General features: G+C 43.2%; 1 protein-coding gene across 1 annotated transcript; it reads left to right on the forward strand.

Annotated features, from left to right (window-relative positions):
* Window positions 1–2077: 2077 nt before the first annotated feature.
* On the forward strand, window positions 2078–21552 carry INSR (insulin receptor; the record flags this gene model as incomplete). Its single annotated transcript, XM_009586855.1, has 19 exons — window positions 2078–2393; window positions 3942–4087; window positions 4386–4530; window positions 4777–4991; window positions 7340–7466; window positions 8093–8343; window positions 8744–8911; window positions 9604–9805; window positions 14511–14782; window positions 14994–15136; window positions 15813–15972; window positions 16312–16411; window positions 16674–16741; window positions 16961–17190; window positions 17512–17622; window positions 17701–17860; window positions 18689–18818; window positions 19062–19196; window positions 20816–21552. Coding segments are annotated over 19 exons (3434 nt in total), but the record flags the coding sequence as incomplete, so codon positions are not given.
* Window positions 21553–22517: the final 965 nt, after the last annotated feature.

The raw sequence follows: 22517 nt of genomic DNA on the forward strand, positions 1-22517 counted from the left end.
TTCTGTCTTGTGTTTTTCTGTTGGCAATATTTTTAATAAACTGCAGCCATGACATCTGTTGCTAGACTGTGCTCCATCTGTGGCCTGGTAAAGAATATATAACCATCCTTTTAAAACAAGCTTCTCATTCTATATTTAGTCTAATATAAGGTGTCATCTGCAAGTTGCTTCTATTTGGCTGTTGCATTTCGATCAGTTACTATTTGTTACAGGTTCGCAAGGTAAGACCTATTGCTAGAAAAGGGCAAAAAGTTGGTTGGCATAAAAGAAAATGAATTTGAAATACACTCCTGTGTTTCTTGTTAATGGATGAATCTTGAGGGATGCACAGAGGAAATACCTGCAGTGAGTGGCTGACATGGAAGCAGTAAGATATTTGAGATTAAATTGACCTTTAGGATAGGATTTCAACCTTATCCATTTCATATTTCTTCAAGGGATTTATCAGGCTGCAACAAACCAGAGGTTGCTCATCTTTACTATCCCATCTACTGCAGCTACTGCCGCTTATTCCAAGAATGTCATTAACCGCTTTAACACACTTAATTCTGCAGTCCTTTAACATGGGGCGGAGCGTGGCGGAGGGGGATTTTCTCCCTAACCGCAGCTGGGGATTTGGTCACCAAAACATTGGTAGCACGCTGTACTATGGATCCTACATGCTGCTCCTTTAGTTGAATAAAACTACTATTGGTCGGCTCACACATATTAGCCAGAAATTAAAAATAACATTTTAGCCCCTGAACATCAGTGTGTCTGGCACCTCCCCAATTAAAGCCCCTCCTGCTTCAACAGGAGCTTGGGAAATTTTGAGGCAGATGGTGTTACTTCAGTGTGAAGTTACTTGGTCTGGCCAGCACAGGTCCTGGGAGGACTTGTCTCTGTCTTCCTTCTCCGAGGGCGCTTGGGCAGGACATCAGAAGCCATTCAGATGTGCCCTCAGACAAAACTCTCCTGTTCGGTGAGAAGAAGGTGATGTCTTGATCTGCATCTTGGCAATTCACAGCTGTAGCCCAAAGGCTGTATGTCACCATGCGGATAAATCCAGGCCTATCTCCCCCATCCCTCGTCTAAAGTTCTTCCTCCTGCTGTTTAAATGGCTATGTCAAAGCTGTACTTGGCTTTGGTGCTTGCTCTTGTAGTGGTGATTTCAGCTCTATTACATCTTTTCTGACTTGAAGTTCTGTGGCATGTTCTGGATTAAGCGGTTGGATTTAATTGCTTCAGCCTCGTTTGAATCGTTATGACTGAGTGCGAAGGTGCCGAGCGGCGGAGGGGCAGGACTGTCCTTCCCTTCAAAGCTTGTCTGGGTTTGCTCAGCCTCCCCTCCAGCTCCTTGCTCAGCGTTAGTCATGGTGTTTGCTCTGAGCTATGCTGCTGCTTGGGTTCTATTTCAAAGCCCAAACCACTCATTAAAAGTATTGTGAGGCGCTAAGTAATGGGTAATTAAAAAGTAAACCATAAAAACCTCAAGCAATAACACTCGTGGGTGCCCTTCTTCTTGGACTCACTGGGAGAGTCACCGAAGAGCTTGTATGGGGTGCCAGGGCTTCCTCCAGGGAAACCAGTGACAGGTTGATAGATGGGAAGCTAATCCTGATAAAGCTGAAGGGTTACATACAAGTATTGTTGGACATGCATTATTTGCAGCGTTACTGTGGGAAACTTAGTTTCTTAAACTAAGAAACTAGAATCTTCTGGCTGAAACTGGCTATCCCAGGCTGGGAAACTCTCGCTGTAGAGTCTCATCACTCCTGGGCTTCAGAAATAATGTTGGAGCACTCCTGGGAGCTTCGTGGTACTGGACTGAGAGAAGAGTAAAACTTGGTTTTCTCTTTTTGAAGATGAGCATTAATGAATTGTGAGGGTGAACGATAACACAAAAAATGTTATTAAAGTTTGGAATTTACACTGAAAAGTGGAGATGAGGCAGACGTCTGCGCTTCATGGATGCCTCTTTGAAAATAAAGTCGCCAAGCCAAGAGGATGAAGTGTCGTTGCTTGTAAGCCTTTCATGGTCATATGTCATCGGGTTGTCCTGTGATACTCAGTTGCCTTTTATCTTTTCTCTTCATAGTTTGTCCACCTGCCTGCAAGTCCCAAGGCTGCACCTCTGATGGTCAGTGCTGTCACAGCGAATGTCTTGGGGACTGCACGGAGCCAAACAACCCTGAAAAATGCGTGGCTTGCCGCAACTTCTACCTTGAGGGCAAATGCGTGGACACCTGCCCACCCGGTTACTATCGCTTTGAAGGGTGGCGTTGTGTGACCTTCAGCTTCTGCCAGGAACTGCACAACAAGTGCAAAAATGCCAGGGAGTCGGGGTGTCACGTTATCCACAATAACGAGTGTGTTCATGAATGCCCGTCAGGGTACATCATGAATTCCAGCAAGTAAGTACAAGTGTCTGCAGGTAAAGAAGCCATGCTATAGTTTTTGTACTGTGCTTTTCTCTCGCTTGGACAGTGGGTTTGTGTTCTGTGTCAAGACCAAGAAAAGTCTCCAGAATTGGAGTTTCTGTGACAATTACTGGTCTACTTTAATATGATTTGCAAATTAATACCTCTTTAATTCAAGCCATTAAAGGCAGACAGGTCTACCTACCATGTGCCAGTAGTTTATTCTTGCCTTGGCTTCCCTTGTTTCCTCTCAAGTTTGGAAAAAGTGGAAAAGGGAAATTGAGAGAGAGGACAAGGAAGAGGAGCATCCTCAAGTTGGAAGGGTCTTTTTGTAATCAAGTGGGATGAGGGAGACGGGCAGCGGAGAGGCTTTAGAAGCCCTGCTTCCCTTATCCTCCAAAGCAGACCTCAGACTAGAAAGCCTTCCTATTAAGCAGAATAGGGAAAAGTCGTGTCTAATGAAAAGAGCATAGCGTACTTTGAGTGGATCATTCTCAGAGTATCTGTCCCTCATCCCTGTAATTACTTTAATTGAGCAGGTTCAAGCTGTACCAGACATAAATGGACAATGTAACAAACAAGTGTAGCATGAATCGAAGCAGGGAACTGCCATTCTGTCTATTCCCAGGGTTTTTTAAGAAAGGAATTAAATAATTCATGAGCTGTTTATCACTGAAAACTTTGTTGTTTGTCCCACAATAACATTATATATTGTGATGAGTCAGATTTCATATGAATATTGGTAGCTTTGTGCTCGCATGTATTTGCCCCTGCCATAACAATTTCGGGGAATTCATTCTAATAGGACTTTTTATTCCATTTCCTGTTTTGCTTTGCAAAAGAATGAACTAGCAGCCCCCAAAGTAGATATGCTGCTTGTGTAACAGCAGCCATCGCCTCTCTCCTATGCTTGTTCCAGGCTGCTGTCAGTAGGACCTCACAACACTACTCCGTGCTTTTCCTAGAGCATTTATTTCTCTGAACTAGTTGGGAACACATTCTTGTGGTGTTATGACCAGGGTAAGCAATCATCTTGCTGCCATTTAACAAGTATTTCCCCAGAGCACAAAGCACATGCTTGCTTGCCTTTTTTTAAAGCAACTTTATGTACAGTCCTTAATCAGAGGATTCCCAGATGAACGGCCAGCTCTCTGCTCATCAGTTACGTTTTTGGTTAATGATCGTGGAGTGGAGACTGGGCCTGGGTTTCTTGATCGTGAAACCCCTGGTATGTATAGCACTGAGCAGCATTGTGGTGGATGGGCTATCCAAAATAGTCAAAATCACTTCATTCTCGTTTCTGTTCTGTAGGAAGGGACAGAGCGATTAGCGTTTGAAATGTGGAAATGACAATTTAGAGAATTATCAGCAGTTATTTGGAGTTCCTGAGCCATGTGCTGCGCACTGCAAGTGAATCCCATGACATATTGTCAGGACGCTGTCACTTTGAATTGATTACTCTGCTTTTGGGAATTGCTGCGGATGCCCCAGATGACATTCTGCAAAAGCATCACATCTACATTCCCGACTCTTGTTTTTCAGCTTGCACTGTACACCCTGCGCAGGGCCCTGTCCAAAGGTTTGCGACTATGGGAAAGAGAAGACGATCGATTCGGTGACATCGGCACAGGAGCTCCGTGGCTGCACAGTTGTTAATGGAAGCTTAGTTATAAATATCCGTGGAGGAAGTAAGTTCTGCATGAGTAAGGGGGCGGGGAACACTGGACATCAGATCAGTGAATATGACACCATCCATGAGCTGGGGCATTTCTCTTTTGCTTTGACCACTCTGAATCCTAGAGTGATTCAGAAAAATAACCGCAAAGCAAAGGCTCTTGCAATGTTAATTTGGGGTTTTTTGCTGACTGATTTTTGTAAGGTCTTACGAATTAATGTAAAGCAGTTCTATTTAGTATGTTTGGCTCTGATATCAGTGTTTTTCTCTGTGATATCAGAAAACTAAACCCAATGTTTTCCTCTCCATAGATAACATAGCAGCTGAGCTAGAAGCGAATCTTGGCTTGATAGAAGAAATCTCAGGTTACCTAAAAATTCGCCGGTCTTATGCCTTGGTATCTCTTTCTTTTTTTCGTAAACTACATCTGATTAGAGGAGAAACACTAGAAGCTGGGTGAGTTCTTTCAAAAGATACTTTATTTTACTGCTTTGAAGTGTAAGAAGTGCCAGTGCTATCAGGGTGATTTGTATTGGTAAACAATCCCTAAATTGTTTCTAAATGTTTCTCTGCCCGTGGCTTGTGGCCTACCAGGGAAGATAGGTTGCATTCATTTTTCTTCGGTGTTTGGATTAGTGCATGAGGAAAAAAGAGTTATCGGTGGATCCCCTCCCAATCCTCATTTTCAATCTGTGCTTTCAGGAATTACTCATTTTATGCCTTGGACAACCAGAATCTTCGCCAACTCTGGGACTGGAGTAAACACAACCTCACTATTGCACGAGGCAAACTCTTCTTCCATTATAATCCCAAACTGTGTTTGTCAGAAATCCACAAGATGGAGGAGATTTCTGGGACTAAGGGGCGTCAGGAAAGGAACGACATAGCCCTGAAGACAAACGGTGATCAAGCCTCATGTAAGAAAGTCTCAGAATGCAGCAAGGCTTGCATCATTTTCCTTTCCCTCTGCCTTGCTAACCTCATACTCTTATTTCTCTCAGCCTAGCCTATGATGTTTTTCCAGGGACTGTCCTTGTCCTTTTGGTAAAGCACCAGACATGTGACTGCCACTTGCTTGTGCACTGCAGTGACACTGTCAATATGCCATGAGTAAAAGTACTTATGGGTTCTACATCTGGCCAGGAGCCTATCTTGCCAACTTTGGTCTTCAGAAGTTTGTTCTTTGTGTGCTCAGCTGTGAATTTTTCAGGGTTGAGTGTATTGTGTCTTTTTGAAGAGTTTAGCACAACATAACCTCAATCCAGACTGGGACTTTGTGTTACTGCTGAGTATCTGATTAATAGTCATAATCTTCTTTCCCGTGTCATGAGGCAACAGTATGCACACAGAATAAACACAGTAGAGAAACAGGATTTCCACCCATCTCTAGAGCTATGTGAGGGAGTTGCTATGACAACAGTCAGAGAAATTTTTGCAACAATTTTTGTTATGCTTTTCAGAGGTTTTTAAGCTAATAGCTTTCTTCAAGAACAACGATAAGATGATGCCTGTGTCAGCATGACTAAGGAGCAAATACACAGTGGTGCTTTATGCTCTGGAGTCGTGCTACTGAAGATGTAGTTTTGCAGACCCTTATTTTGGCAGCAGTATTGCCATAAGCACATCCCTTCTGCACCCCCAACCCTGCTGTTTTTTCCCATTCTATGCCACACACAATCCCCTTTTCCCTGTTTGTGCCAGTAAAACTCTTACAGGGCTGCATGGTGAACCAGATAGTAGAAGTAATCTGGGGTAAAAAATAGCAAGCTTTGTTGTTCTTAGCTTGTCATCTCTCTGCTCTGATTTATTGCCTAGCCCCACAAAGTTTTACATGCACACAGGAACAGGAGCACGCACAGGTTGGCACATGAGATGCTTAAGCAGGTATTGCCACCAAAAACCCCAGCATTAATTAAACTATTATTTCAGTTCCTTGCATTTCTGTTCCTTGCCTTTCTCACAGCTTACAGTGCAGCGTACATCATCCTGTGGCTGCACTGTTCCTCGGCATTTGGTGACAGCACTGCTTAAACAGCCCCTTCCCTGATTTTGCCCTCGTTGTTATACTGCTATAGCTATTTGTGAACAGACTTTAAAAGTTAAGATCTTTCAGCTGAATCAGCTTCCTGATCTGGTTTGCCACATATCAACACATGCAGCCATGCCAGCACAGTGGGAGAGGGGAACGTAATGATTGCCTGCCTAAAAACTGGCAGTACCAGTGAAAAAGCCTACACAGAGCTGCACCCTCAGGGATATCACAGCTCTAGCCTGGGCAGAGTGAAGGAGGTACAAGGAATTAGCTGCCTGTAAAGGTCATCTCCTCCCATGAGACACTAACAAGGTCTTCCCGCATTTGGGGATGAAACTGGATTTGGGGTTCAAATCCAGCTCTGTCGTGTGGTTGTGTGCAGCTCCTGGGCTGGCGGGTTGTTGTGTTTAAAGGCAGCTGGAGGAGATGGTTGCATTTCTCTTTGCCAGCTTTAACTCCACTCTGCTGAGCTGTTCTCTGTGCCACCCCCCACCTCAAACCACAGGTTGCCACTGTGTTTGGCTTTTTGTTTGTTTTTACATTTCAAGTCTAGTTTTCACATTGGCAGCATCCTGTTTACCAAAAAAAAAAAAAAAGAAGAAAAAAGAAAAAAAGCCCTTGTTTGTTCTGGATGTGATGCCAGTGAAATGAATGTTCTTCCTCCCTTGTGCAGCTACTGCAGGAATGGCAAATCCAATCAGAGCTACACAGTTTGTCCTTCTTGGGCTGCTTGGACATACCGTATCGTAACGCGTCCCTTGAGCCTCAAAACTCCACTCTCCTGCCACTGTTTGTTGTCCTTTCCTCCTGTCTGCGAACGGACCACGCGACTCCTGGGCAAGGCTGGGAATTCACACACTTTGAAGGCAGAGGCTACAAAAGCTGTGCAAACCATATTATTGGGTTCAGCTGTGTAGATCATCATGAATTTTAAAATACGTTGCCTTTAGATTTCCCAGTTATTAGAATTTAGTTCAACTTTTCTACAGGGTCATTTTCATAAAATCATAGAAAAATTTAAGCTGGCAGGAACCTTAGGAGGTCACCTATTCCAACCCCTGGCTTAAGGCAGGAATAGCGTTGAAGTAAGATAATGTTTTAATGAGCAGCTCTTCTCAATGCCAACGTTCTCTTATTTATCTGTGGAGAAAATAAACATCCAAGATAATTAAAAATATAAACCGTTATTTTTTTAGTATTAACAAAATCATTGTCGATTCTCTTTTGCTACAGGTGAAAATGAATTGCTGAAATTTTCTTCCATTAGAACATCTCATGACAAGATCCTGTTGAAGTGGGAGCCGTACTGGCCTCCTGATTTCCGTGATCTCCTGGGATTCATGCTTTTTTACAAAGAAGCGTAAGTGATCCACCGTTAGGTTACAAAATAATGGCCATGCTGGGCTTCCACAAAAGGCGATTGGCACTGAAGAGTAGATATTAAACCTGCTGTAGGCATAGCTATTTAGCCTCTGTGATTGTCTGGCTCCTACACTTAAGTTTCCAATGTTACCCTTACATAAAAGCATTCATTAAGATCCCTGACTTACCTGAGTTGTGTACAGTCAAAATTCCTCATTTAAGAGCAATCCAAACATTAGTTGTTCCAACTATTCTAGACCTACATACTCTAACCATGGAATTTATCATCTTCCCACTATCTCCATGGGATGTTGAGGTTTTTATTCCCTTTGGGGTGGGAAACATCCTTTTAGAATCAAGGTTACTGAGCTGATTTTCATAAAGCTGAAAATAATTAGCCTGGGTTTAGTTGTTGGGATCATCAGTGGAACAGTACCTGATCTGTGATGCTGCTAGGAGACTGGGTTGTAAGGCTCCCTATGCTTCCTTTTCAGACTAGATACAATGAGATAGTTATACTTTCTCCAAAGGGTAAAGGATTATAACTTTCAGTGATGTCTTTAGAAATGTTATTTTTAAAGGCTTGAATTAGGATTCTGTTAATTTTTTTTTTTCCCCCTAAAGTCCATACCAAAATGTGACGGAGTTTGATGGCCAAGACGCTTGTGGGTCAAATAGCTGGACAGTTGTGGATGTTGACCCACCCCCACGGTCAAATGAGCCCAAAGCCCAGACCCAGCCAGGTTGGCTTCTGAGGGGCTTGAAGCCATGGACACAGTATGCTGTATTTGTTAAAACTCTGGTCACCTTCTCAGATGAACGAAGAACATATGGTGCAAAGAGTGAAATCATCTACGTCCAGACCAATGCTACTGGTCAGTATCATTAAATTAATGTTGCCTTGCAAGTGAAAAAGAAAAATAGGCCTAAATAGTCTTCTGCCTGGTAGTCATGATAGTCCCATATCCATGGAACTTCCCACTGCCATTGCTGCTCTACTTTGGTAGGAAGGTATTCCTAAACAAATGGAAGAATGTATGCTTCCCTGCATGGGGAGATGGTGCCAACGTGTGCTTCTTCCGTCAGGCTTGTGTGGCCTCGTGTAAGAGCTTGTGTGCACACTGGTGTTTCCTGCTGCAGGGTTGTTGTCAGTGGACTTACTATGGAGAGCATTTCCTTCCATGGCAGTGGAAACTTGCCTGTGTTTGTCCCTTGTTCTGTCAAGCTCTCGCAGAGCAGCGGAAGTGACCTCTGTCTCTTTTCCAACCCACGCAGTTCCATCAGTCCCACTAGATCCAATATCTGTTTCCAACTCTTCATCCCAAATCATTCTGAAGTGGAAGCCACCCTCAGAGCCCAATGGAAACATCACACACTACCTGGTGTTCTGGCAGCAGCAGGCAGAAGATAGTGAGCTTTATGAACTTGATTACTGCTTAAAAGGTGAGTGTGTGGTTCTCTCTCTGTGCCTTTCAAGCTTTCTCAGAATTGTCTGCAGATTTTTCACACATTTTGGAGGTGGTCTGGATGCCTAATTTTGCTGTTTTCAAGACTGTTGTTCAAGAAACAGGCTGAGATGCAGCTGTGTGCTCCCACTGTTCAGTTACATTAGGTGCTACTGCCAAGTTATGTGCAAAAGCTCTGCAAAAACATTTTTTTACATAGTGATATTTTTTTCCTTTGGGGATCTCCCTTCTGCACTTGTTCCTTTTAAATTGAGTAACAAGTGTAATAACAGCTATGGAGATAGTAAGGGAAAATATCTGTGCTTCTGGAGATCAGTGGCTGAATTAATTTTTGAAGGCATCCTGTGCCTGTTTTGGAATTTTTTCAGGATACAGAGTTTCACTGAGGACTCCAAGAATCTTACCTGCTGCCCTGTGTTACCTGAACTGAGATGAACTGGGGTAGAACTCTCTTTGGCTACAGCAGCATCTGAGCTCCATTTCAAAAATGGCAGTTTTTAATCAAAGGCCTGTCATAAGAGAGGGAAAGCTGCCCGGCCCTGGTATGAAAGCTCAGGATGCCCAAATGTGCTGTGAATCTTGTGTACACTAGGTTTGGATCTTTGTAGGTTCAAACATCTGCTTCTGCCATGTCAAGCATGACTGATACTAAGATTGTTTTGTCCACAGGATTAAAACTGCCCTCAAGGACGTGGTCTCCTCCTTTTGAATCGGAAGACCCTCAGAAGTATAATCAAAGTGAAAATGAGGATGTCAGTGGAGAATGTTGTTCCTGTCCTAAAACAGACTCTCAAATACAAAAGGAGCTGGAAGAGTCTGCTTTCCGCAAGACATTTGAGAACTATCTTCACAATGAGGTTTTTGTCCCCAGGTACAAATATCAAACAATATTGCCCAAGTGGTCTGGGGTAGGGAAATGTAACTGATTACTAAACAAAAGTCTTGGGCTGGACATGGCCATATTTCCAATTTCTCTGGGCTTCCATGAGACTGTCTAGTCCAGCTGAATATGTGTGTCGGAGACTGGTGAGGGCCGAGCGCCTACAACTGATGTTATTACAGATTTGGAAGATCCTGCTCTTATTTCCAGTCTCTGAATTCTCCTCGGCTTGAGACTGAAGTGAGAATCCTTAACAAATAGCTAAATGCCTGCAGCTCATTTAAACTTGTGTGATGCCAAAAATAGCTATTTTTTTCTGTTCTGAAATTTGGTGGTCTAGTTTTTCATCCACTTGAAAAGAAAGGAAAAGAAAAAGGGAAGTTTACCATGCCACAGCCTTGTCCTTTAGCGTGGTATTTGCGGTCTTTCTTGCACTTAGTCTGGGAAATACCTCCAATACCATGAGGAATGCAACTGCTGTGGGTGGTGAATGTCCTGTTTTGAATGGCACACACAGTGTCACATTAAGTGGTGTTGAATGTCTTCACACTTCATATGCAACTTACAGAGGAAGCACTGGGAATCAGATTAGAGTCTGTAATGATTTACCCTCTTCACTGTCGTGTATTTTGTGCTCCAAATTTATTCTCTGCTTACTGCCCTTAGCTAACAAATATTTATTTGCAGCTGCTTGACAAAAGCTATGTTACTGCACTGAACATTTTTTATTATTTGAGTGCATTACTAGACAGTGTCTCTTCACTGCGAGCCTGCAGTTGTCACATGGAAGCTTGTGCTATTTCTTTTGCTATTTCTTTGCTGTTAGTGCTGATCGGAAGGACAAGTTTCAGTGTGCAAAATGATGCCAAGACACAACATACTCAAAAGCAGAGGAGAACCAAGCCGTGTACAAAAGCCAAACTCCTTTTTATATAGGCAGACAATTCTGACAGTCTGATTTCTTATTTTTTTTCCCTTTTTCTTTTTTTTTCTTTTTTTTTTTTTTTTTTTTTTTTTTTTTTTTTTTTTTTTTTTCTTTTTTCAATTTTATTGTGCAGCCAGCCCAGGATGCTTCTCAGGCCAGTTCCTGGGGTATGTATTTTAGGAAGAAACCAATCACCAGGATGTGCCACCTTGTCAGCCTGCTAAGGAAGAAATCTCCACTTCCCCTAGGCTAACTAATCCTTTTAATACAAGCCCTTTTTGCTGTTATAAGTCAGCTGTTATAAGTTGCTGTTATAAGTCCTGCTGACATGCATCCTGCTTGTCTTTTCTGACAGGCTTACGTGGCAACGTAAATTAGAATTAGTTTTCCTGTGAATACCGTGGCTATTGCCTGCTCGTAGGGCAGCCTGTCTAGAGCTTGGCAACTGAACATGAAACGTGTTTTACATCAGGTGCTTTTTATGTGGCTCCTGATAGTTTATTGACCTCCCTCCAGGCACTGTGTGGACTCCCCTTGAGATTAGAAGTCTTCTGCCATTCACGGGGAGGAATCTCACCGATGATAATATGAGGGAATACGAGATGGCCGGGGTGCAGAAGACAGGGCAGTTGAGAAGTCACTCCCCCTACGTCTTGTCTCCTTGTGTTCCATGTACCATTTTTTTCCTCCTGTCCTGTTCCCAGCTATCTGATCCCTGTGCAGTATCCAGTCCGTACGAGACTCTGCCGCAGATCGGCCATGCCCTGCCTTAGTCCAGGTCTGATCTCACCTGATTTGCTGGAAAATCATAGAAGCTGTTCCTTCCCCATGTGCATGGTTGATTACTCTAGGAGATGCTATCACAAATCTTCTGGGTTAATTTGCTCTGGCACTGGCAAGGCAAGTGAGAAGTTTCTAAATGCTTCTTGCCATACCCACCTTCCCAGTCAGAGCTAACGGGTATCTTTACACCGCATGCTTTGTAACCTCCCTTTGTAGCTGAACAAAGTGGCCATCAGAAGCTGATGCTTTGTTTCTTCTTTCCTGTGTTATTTGCTCTTATATTGAAACAAGTTTTGCACAGATTGGAGCAAACAGGTGATTGCACGCTGGAACAGGTTGCCCAGGGAGGTTGTGGAGTCTCCATCCTTGGAGATATTCAGAACCTGACCAGACATGGTCCTGAGCAACCTGCTCTACCTGCCCCTGCTTTGAGCAGGGGGGTCGGATTAGGCAATCTCCAGAGGTGCCTTCCAACCTCAATCACTCCATGATTCTGTGGAAAGCGTGGAAAGATTTCAAAAGTAATAAAAGTCCTGAGAGGCAGAGGGGAACTAAATGGCTGCTATTCAGGATGTAATTTCATGTATGCTCTCCACCATCACTACTGCAGAAAAAGCACTCTCTCTCTTCTCTCTGTCTCTCTCCTCTCTCTCTCTCTCTCTCTATCTGTCACACACACTTGTGCCATTACAAATATTAGTGGGTTACAGAGTGAACAAGATCTGGGAAATGACTCACATTAAAAGTAACTTTTTTTTTTCTTGGTTTCCCAGTCCAATCCCGTTAATTGTACAGACAAATATATAAATGCTTTTGCCAGCACAAGGGGGAAGACAGGCCAGCTGTTCCTCTGCTAGTTTTAGGTGTGTGGAAAAACTTGGCTTAAGCTAGCTAAGGCATTTTTAAAATCCCCCATCACAGGTCATATTGCGTGTGATGAGTTGTCACTTCCATCCTTGCAGCTGAGAGCCTTCACACACACTGATGGTCTCTGACAGTAGGAGGAGAAGGAACCTGAATCTGAGTATTTCACAGGGAAGGTCATTGGAGCTACTGAAATGGCCATAATGAAAATTGCACTGGAACAACCTGTGGGAAGACAGCAGATGTTTGAAAATACAGAAAATTTGGCAATAAAATTGCTGCAAATCTAGGATGATAAGTATGTGAAGATCGGGGTTTACAGCTTCAAAAGCTTTTCTGGCTTTCTGTTACTTGAGGAAGAAATTATTCTTGCATTTTACTCTGTTGCATCAGTGGTCAAATTACTGTTTTACTTGTGAAAAACAAAATTCTCTTAAACGTGAGGAAAAGCTGAATCCACACTTTGTAAACAGTGGCGTGTAGCTTTGCTTTTAAGTCCAAACAAGGTTCTGGCTGACTGTAAAGAATCCTTCCAAAGGAGGGAGGTGGCATGACCCAGACCTGGGTCTCTGAACTCTGCCCCATTGTTAGGGGACACTGTTCAGAACAATGCACAAGCTGAGATAACAGCAGCTTCAAAATGAGTTAATTAGTAATTAGAGAAAGAGAAAACAAAAAACTGGAATCTGCTCTGCTGAACATCCCATTTTTTCATCGGGTGGATGAATATGCTTACGTTGTTGTGTACCACCCAATGTTTAGTTTGAGGAAATCTTAAAATCTGCTTTCCAGCTGGTTGCATTTGCTGTTGGAGGAGAAAAAACACCAGGGAATGGAGCTGAGGGTTGCAGAGAAAGACCTGATCTACACAATCCCCTGTTGTAGCTGTAGTTGGCCAATTATTTGCCTGGTAGTCAGAGGGTGGCAGTGGAAAGTTCAGTTGAGCAGCAAAGATTTGCTTCAACAGCTTGTTACATTTTTAGAGACTGGAGATGCCTCCAGTGTGGGTTCAGATCAGGTCACTCTTTGTACCCTTTAATAGCTGTACACACATGCACACACACAAAAAGATCATCATCCCCTTAGAATACATGGTCCAGTTTTCAAATGGCATTAATTCCTCTTGTGTAACTAAATACTATTACTGATTCATCACGTTGGTTAGTTCCCAACCTGGAATTCCTCCTGGCAAATGTGTGGCAGGACGTAAAGTGTTAGAACAAGGAGTTTTGTTTTGGTATTTGTTCCTTTTTTTTTTCCCAAGAAAATGAAATTTGTGAATGGTTCTTAATTCTGTTGAATTTATTCTGTTTATTTACTGACAAAATCTGACATTAAGGTTGGCTAGTAGCACTCGCTTGCAAACAGGGGAGTTGACAGGATCACAATGCTGGTTCTGTTTTTACAACTGCAAAAAATTGTTTTTCAGACTGGAGTGCAATAATTTGAGAGGCAATATTTGGTTAACAAAACCGCACAACTAATATGTAATCTGAATCTGTGAGTTTTAAATGCATCTGTTGAGAAGAACGTAATAGATTTGGTCTCTCAGGAAAAGGTTAAAATTATCTATCTAATGATATAGATTCAGCCTTAGGGTTCAGAGTGGCAGATGTATTCCAATGAGTTGTGAAACTGGTCTTACGCTTTATAACTGCAAGTTTGACACTTGGAATATGTGGAACATCTAAGGTCATCAGAGTTGGGGGCTGTGATACGGCCTCATTTGCTAGAATGTGTGGGAGATGAACTCCGAAGCATTGCAACACTGTACAAGGCATCCGTGAGGCAACCTAGTAAAGTTGTATTTGGCTAAGAGATCTAGAAGAACTTGAATGCTCAAGCAAATACTTTAGACTTGGATCTTCTCCCCCGTATGAAGTTGTGCAGGGAAAAACTCGGGGATACATAATTTTGAAAAGCTATGTGCATTACAGGGGGTGTGACAGGTTGCTTGTTTAAAAAAAAAAAAGTCCTGAATTTCTTTGTTACATTGCAAATATGAGGCTTCAATTTGAGTTTTCAGTGGCACTCTGAGCCATCCCATTTTTAACTCTTCCTTTTCAGATGAATGTGTTTACATTGAATATAACAAATAACATTGTAACCTGTATTATTTAATAGGCCATCAAGAAAACGAAGAGACCTTGGCTCTGTGGCAAATGCCACTGTGGTGATACCCACCATCGCATCCTCTCCAAACAATTCTGCAGCAGCATCTGAGAATGCAGAGGAACAGAAACCTTTTGAAAAAGTTAAGTCTAAGGAGTCTTTGGTTATCTCAGGCCTGCGGCATTTCACCGGGTATCGCATTGAGCTCCACGCTTGTAACCATGATGCTCAGGAATCCCGATGCAGCGTTGCAGCTTATGTCAGTGCCAGGACCATGCCAGAAGGTAAGTATCTTCCTGAGCTTTGCTTTGGGTTGATGGCTGTTTCCAAAATACTGCTTTTCCTATGGGAGCCAGCTGCAATACAGAAACATCATGTAGGACTGGTGCTCTCCTTATGTCCTGGTAAGAAAGGATGATAGAAGAAGTATTGGCAGTTTTGAGTTTTGCAAAAGACATGAAATAAAACTATAATTAATCATGACCTTGGTTCTAGCTAAAGCTGATGACATCGTCGGTCCAGTTACCCATGAACTGGTTGAAAAAAATACTGTGCATTTGAAGTGGCAGGAACCAAAGGAGCCAAATGGTCTTATTGTGCTGTATGAGGTGAATTATGGACGTCTTGGGGAGACAGAGGTGAGAATTTCCGCCTGTCCCTTAACACAGCAGGTTTGGAGAAGTAGCTCCATGTGGGAGTCCAGGACAGTTTAGTGTTTAACAGTCCTCGTGCATATGGTGTTCCATCCTGTCTCGTTTCCTTGTGCATGAACCAACGTGACGTAAAACTTTACTAGTGAATTTGTATCCTCTGGAAGTCTGTGGCGACACTGAGAAATACAAATCTGCCTCTATGGCCCCTGTTTGCCAAATAAGCATATCTATTTTGCCAACTTTCTGCATGGAGTTTTTTTAGGAATTTTATTTCACAGAAGGACAGAGAACATACATCTAAATTTCAGTTGCTTAGAGAAATGAAGAAAGCGTTGAGCAGCCAGAGAGCTTGTGGGCAGCCCTGCTGCCCGTGCAGAAAGCCAGTGCCGTGTGGGTAGGAGGGCTTGCCAGCCGGGTCAGGTTTCAGGGCTGAGGTCCAGTACAGCAAATGGCATATGCTCTCTGTAATCTGAACTGCTAAACTGTAAAATGCAAATCCAGGACAAACCACGATACTGGAAAAGACCTGAGCATGTGAAAGCCCTATTTGTGTACATTTGCCAGACAAGGAGGTGAGGTAGAAATCCTAGTACACTGTTACAGAGCTCTGGGTTGTTGCAGAGGTAGCGTAATGCAGCCTTCCTCTTTCCTCCTCCCGCAGGAAGCACACTACTGCGTTTCCCGTAAGCATTTTGCCAGCGAGCAGGGCTGTAAACTCCGAGGACTGCAGCCTGGAAACTACAGTGTCCGTATACGAGCTACATCGCTGGCTGGAAATGGCTCATGGACAGAACCTACCTATTTTTATGTGGCTGATTATTGTGAGTTCCTTTTTTTTTCCCCAACATTTAGTTCCTGATAGAAACCCAGGTTAATTTTGGAAGATGCGGGTTTAGCAAGCAGTGCACAGAGAACTGTAGGGGGTCATAAAATACTTACCAATACATCTACTTTCAAGAAATGGAAATTAGAAATGTATGCCTTTTCTTTGTGTAGCTAGCTGTTGAACAGCAGTTTGAGTTCTCATTCTGACCAGCCCCGCGTTCTGTATCTGAAATAGCCTCTATTTGTTCCAATTTATTCAAAGGGGAGATTTTATTGAGGAAAAAACTTGGATTTTGGACCTGTGTAATACCTCCAACTCTCTCTTTCTCTCTTAGTGAATGCTCAGCCTAATATTGCTGTTATAATTGTTCCGATTATTTTTGCCATCATAATTGCTGGAATTATTGGAGCTGCTTACGTGCTTGTGAAAAAGAGGCAAGTGCAATTTTATGTTGTTTCCACCAGAACAAGCAAAACTTACATCCAAAGATTTTGTTTATTTGTTGGAAGTAACTCTGTGTTTATTTTCTAATGTAGATAATGATTGCAATGTTAATTTAGTTTAGGAAATATTTTGTGCCTTTGGAAATTGGAACAGTTTATATTTGCTGCATGCTTTGGGAATTAATCAAACTGCCTTCAGTTCTAACGTGTCAAAGGCTGCAAATGTGCTGAAGAATTTGTTTCTCTTTTCCAGACAAACTGAAGGACCAACTGGACCACTCTACGCATCCTCTAACCCTGAATATCTCAGCGCCAGTGATGGTGAGAGCAATGAGGGCTTTCGGCAGTGCCTTATTTCTTCTACGATCGTTCAGGCAGTGCAGCAGTATGGGATTGGCATTGTCTTTATGGAGTTTTTCTAGTCTTTTTTTTTTTAATTTATACCCATAGTGTCGGGTGGCAGTGCCACACCAGGCTGCTACAGAAATGTCTTTCAAAAGATACTTGCTCAATTCAGAAACGTTTCCCTCTGCTCAACAGTCTATGTTCCCGACGAATGGGAGGTTCCACGAGACAAGATCACCCTCCTCCGAGAGCTGGGACAGGGCTCCTTCGGCATGGTGTACGAAGGAATCGCCAAGGACATAGTGAAGGGAGAGCCGGAGACTCGTGTAGCTGTGAAAACTGTTAATGAATCGGCCAGCCTCCGCGAGCGCATCGAGTTCTTAAATGAAGCTTCTGTGATGAAAGGGTTCAGCTGCCATCATGTGGTAAGCATCGCTGGGTGCCTCGGGTGATTAGCAAGTCCCATCACATAACTAATAGTTCTTTGGTGCTTTCAAAGCTTGACGGGCCGCTTACAAAAGCAGCCCTTCTGCAGAGGCGGTTGATCAAAAAGAGCTGGGATCTTTCCATGTCGTATTTTATAAAATGCATCTTTCAAAACTTCTCGTCGTGACAGGGCTTTGTGGTACTGTTCTGAGCTCTTGTTCTCGGCCTGTTGGCTTTGCTATATCCCCCTCTTTTCATAGCTGGGCTCTGCCCAGTGTGTTTGGACACAACCTTGAGGGAATTTCTCACGTATTTTCCAGGTTCGCCTCCTCGGGGTGGTCTCAAAAGGGCAGCCTACTCTGGTGGTCATGGAGTTAATGGCACATGGAGATTTGAAAAGTTACCTTCGCTCTTTGAGACCTGATGCTGAGGTAAAGACAGGAGAGAGGGAGTCTGGTGTGCAACAGACTGACTTGCTTTGGTTTTTAATACTTTTTCATTTATTGTAGAATAACCCTGGTCGTCCACCACCAACACTGAGAGAAATGATCCAGATGGCTGCAGAGATCGCTGATGGCATGGCCTATCTGAATGCCAAAAAATTTGTTCACAGAGATCTTGCAGCTCGTAACTGTATGGTTGCAGAAGACTTCACTGTAAAAATTGGAGGTATGTAGTATGTGACCGGAAGATAATTTTGTGGGTCACATTTGCTGTAAAGGCAAATGTATGAAGCCTGAGACCAATGTGGCAAACACGGGTGATTTTCACTGGCTCCCTTTGGAAATGCAGCAAACTTTCCTCTTTTGCTTGCCTATGAAACAATTGTGTGGACTTTAGTAAGAAAATCTCCCTTAGAGCCAGAGCAGCTTTTCTCACCTTCTCTATTCTCAAACCGCTATCAGAAAAATTCATTGCCTTTCCAGCCTAAGCTGGCTAGGGTTATCTCACTGTTCTTTGCTTTCATGAGAATTATGACAAAGAAGGTGTTGGGTACAACAAACCAAGTGTTGATAAACCTATCACTAGGTCAGGTGCCTTTTAAAAGTCATTTATCTTCCACAAGAACCAGTTTTTAACCCAAACCCTTTTAGCAATAAGTAAATACAACATTTAAAAATAAACCAAAACTCCACAGCATGGTGGTTTTTCAGACCTCTCTGGACTTAAAGCCAAGGCAGTGGGATTTCAGGGCAAAGACAGCTCTGTTTCACTTAAAGGGGATGAATAAAAATAATGTTTAGAATAGAAGCTGTCACTAAAAATTTTAACTCTGGAGTCTCTATCACAGCTCTGTAGAAAAAATGCAGGGAAAAGGCAAATGTTTTGAAGGTTAATCACAAGGTGACAAGTGTCTGCAAGTTGGGCCATAGGAGGCTTACTGGGCATATGAAAATAGCCTGGCGTCAAAGGAAGGAAACATTCATCTGGAGATGTTGCACAGTAAAAGTAGCAGGGAAGGAGAGACATTTAACACATCCCAATTGCTTTTCTCAGACTTTGGCATGACCAGAGATATCTATGAGACGGATTATTACCGTAAAGGAGGCAAAGGACTGCTGCCTGTGCGGTGGATGGCACCCGAATCATTAAAGGATGGTGTTTTCACTGCTTATTCCGATGTGTGGTAAGTTGTATTCGGCAATCCCAGATGGATTCTAGCTCAAGAGCTCACTATTTTAACACACGTGGTTTAAATTGTGAGTTGCTGACTTCCTCAAAATAAAGACAAAACAAAAACATTGTTTTGAAACCCTTTTCTTAAAAACATAGTCATGTTCTTTTAAAGTATGTGTTCTCCAAAATAAGACTATCACTTGTAGATCTTCAGGATGTTTTATTCTCACCAGGAGTCTTCTCTCTTTCTTAGGTCATTTGGTGTTGTCCTCTGGGAAATAAGCAGTTTAGCAGAGCAGCCATACCAGGGACTCTCCAACGAACAGGTGCTAAAGTTTGTAATGGATGGAGGGTACCTGGATCAGCCGGACAACTGCCCGGAGAGGCTGTAAGTAGTAAAGCAGGGGACAATCGACCAAGCTGCACTAGTGTGCAGCTGAAGTGTGGCCAACAAAGGTGGCCCAACAAGTGGCACCTCTTAACCCCTTCTCTGTTGGGGAGGAACAAAACAGACTTTAGCCATGTCTCACAGAAATTCAACCAGTGCATCCTTAGTGATTCAGGAATTAAAGACTTGAGCCAGCCTGTTTAACTAGAAGGGGAGTTAAACCAACCTGGACCTTACATCGTGAGTACAGGTTCAAGAGAAGGAAGTACAAAGCATAGGAAAAGCTTAAAATACAAATAAGCGCTGTATCAATTGCCCCAACAAAATGTTTTTCCTCTACTCCAGACTAGTGGATGGCAGTTGGCTTACGTCACGTGGCAAAGCCTGGCCACGGTCTGCATCCACATGGCTACAGAGCCTGGAGAGCAGCTTGTTAATCCCAGGTCTGCTGAGGTTTTCTGTAATTCATCTCTCTATACTACGTAAATAGTCTTGAGAATTACAACAACTTTTTACTGCTGATTTTCAGAAACCCAATTTTTATGGCTAATGAGGAGGGAGAGGCAGGAGAATGCTGTGCTGAACCAAGAGCTGTTTATTGTGTCCGAGGCCTTTTTCATTTCTGTTGCAGACTCACTGCCCCACTTAAAGTACAAGGCTAGGCTGCCTGCAGGGTTAGGGAGAAGAGAGAGCACTGTGTGAAGACAGTGGAAAACACCTCGCAGAGATCACAGACTGAAGCCAGACGTTCTCCTGCGCTGGGGTTAAGGGTTATTCTCTGCAGCTGCTCGTGACATTTACTGTCTGGAGGTTACTGCGTCCCCAGGTCTGCCAGAACAGCTGCATACCCAGATGCTCCCTAAGCTGCTTCTCTCAGAGTAATTAAAAAAAAAAACCCATTACTAAGTGTTCAACCTGAGCCAGGGCATTTTGACAGAAGAGTGTAAGGAGCCACTGTTGAAGCAGTGTACAGCGGTGAGGGGCAACCTGGTAACCTCTTACCCCAGCCCACTTCTGGCCAAAGCAGCACTTCTAGAGTCAAAAAATAAACATGTTTTGTGAGTATCCTTATGAAAAAAGCCTGCTGTCCTGGAGATTTGTCTCTCGTGGCCGGTTACAAACTCCAGTTTGAAACTTTATTTGTACGTGTAAGTTCTTTCTCCATGGTGTCTGATAACATATGACCTCTTGCTGCAGCCTTTCTTTTGGGTGGGATGTTTACAGGACCTCCGTCCTCTGCACAGTCTCCTATTTTCCTTGAAGTTTTAGGAGCTTTGTTTATCTTTCAGGCTGAGTTAAAATTAAAATTGAATGAATTAAAAAATTGTGACCTGGCTATAAGCGTGTGCGCGCGTACACAGAGTATGTGAACTGCAGCCAAGTTAAGAACAATTGAAGGAATTGGAAGGAATTTTTGATCTAGACAGAAATAGAGAAAAAGGAGTGTCAGGATCTACAGGGAAATATGGAGACTGGAAAGAGAACAAAACAGTTCAGGGTGTCAGAGGAGTAGCATGTGTGGTGGGTGGTCGGACATGGGTACCGGTCTTGGTCTGTGCCAGCCTTGCCTACGTGAAACTGTTTCTTCCTACCCCTGACTCTTGTTTGTCCTGATCTAGGCACAGCCTGATGCAGATGTGTTGGCAGTACAACCCTAAAATGCGCCCCACCTTCATCGAGATCATCGAGATGCTGAAGGAGGACTTGCACCCCAGCTTCCACGAGGTCTCGTTCTTCTACAGCGAGGAGAACAAACCTCTGGAAACAGAGGAATACGAGATGGACTTTGAGAACATGGAGAGCATTCCCCTCGATCCCTCCTCGTACTCGCAGAGGGACAAAGTCCTGGGGCGGGACAATGGACCCTCCATGGCCCTCAAGGGCAACTATGAAGAGCACATACCTTACACTCACATGAACGGTGGCAAGAAAAACGGGCGGATTCTCTCCATGCCCAGGTCAAGTCCTTCCTAACGCTTCCTGTTTGGCCCAAGGGTTGTGTCTGCTTTTTTCCCCTCCACAAATCTCAGGACTCTTGTTATTGCTGCCACAGTGTATGACACACATCTAGAAACTCTTCAGATTTTTAATCATCTTATGATTAATACTTTTTTTTTTTTGGCCAAGTTGACTGGTTGTCAGTGGACTTATCTGTGAACATAAATGGAAGAGGTTTCCATGGCTGCTGTCCCTTCTGTAACCATGGTTTCAAAACAGGAAGCGACCGTGTAAGTTAAACCGAAGGAGGAGCATCCTCGTTTGCCAACAAAAGACGTGAAATTTGCTGGTATCTGAGCTACAGCATAACGGTGCGGAACAAAACTTCTGCAGGACAAAAGCATTTCCAGTAGAATTCCAGGCTTTCAGGCATGCTCTTCACTACGGCTGAAGGATTCAACACATCAGTCGGACGCGCCAGATCCTCAGATTGACCAATAGCTGCTGCTTTCATACTTTTTAAATGGGTTAAATCCCTGGGGTGCGTGCGTGTGTGTGCGTGTGTGCAGTATATATATGTGGGGTGTATATGTATAGCAAAATATACACTTCTGGTTTTTTGTACATAGGTTTTGTATGTTCTCACAGAAGCTTTCCACTTCTCGGAAGTGTGTACTTATCTTTTTTCCCATTTCCCTGGAGTGACTGAATCCTAAACAGATTATTTTTATACTAAGGACTCTTGGGAGTAGGTTTTCTCTCATCAAAAAATGAGGAAAATGTGCTGGGAGCCAAAGGAGCAGAAATCTGAGATTTGTGGGTACTTTCAAGACCAAACAAAGTAGGAGTCCCCTGACCTGAGATACGGAGTTTTCTGTCCTTACAGCATTGAGTATATATATTGTTTGTTGTAACATATTTAAAAATGTCTTTCGTTTAAATTGTAACTTCATATAAATTATTGACTGTTTATGATCCTTTCGGGAAGGGGAGAATTTGGGGGATTGTTTGGTCTTAAAGTGGTCCAAAGATTTCAGAATGAACTAATTTTAGCCCATTACCCTTTCAGGAGCTATGAAGCATATGTTAAGTTTATACTTGACAAGGCTTTATAATACAGTTTTTCATCATTTATACAGTGCAGTCAGCTGGCTCCAGTCGAAGCTCTGAGATAAAGTAGTTGGGACTTCACTTGGTTGTTGGGGGCTGAAGGACACCAGAACATCCCGGTCCCGAGTCCTGCTACTCCTTTGCCCCCGCTTCCCTTGCTTTGCCTTCTGCGTGCGCTGTGCCGCAGAAGCAGCCGGCAAGAGAGGACGAGCAAGAACTCTAGCCGAAAAAAGAGACACTAAAGCCAATCTAAAGGGGGGAGAGCACAAGGCT

This window comes from Fulmarus glacialis, unplaced genomic scaffold (assembly GCF_000690835.1).
Source record: "Fulmarus glacialis isolate BGI_N327 unplaced genomic scaffold, ASM69083v1 scaffold1871, whole genome shotgun sequence".
Taxonomy (NCBI): domain Eukaryota; kingdom Metazoa; phylum Chordata; class Aves; order Procellariiformes; family Procellariidae; genus Fulmarus; species Fulmarus glacialis.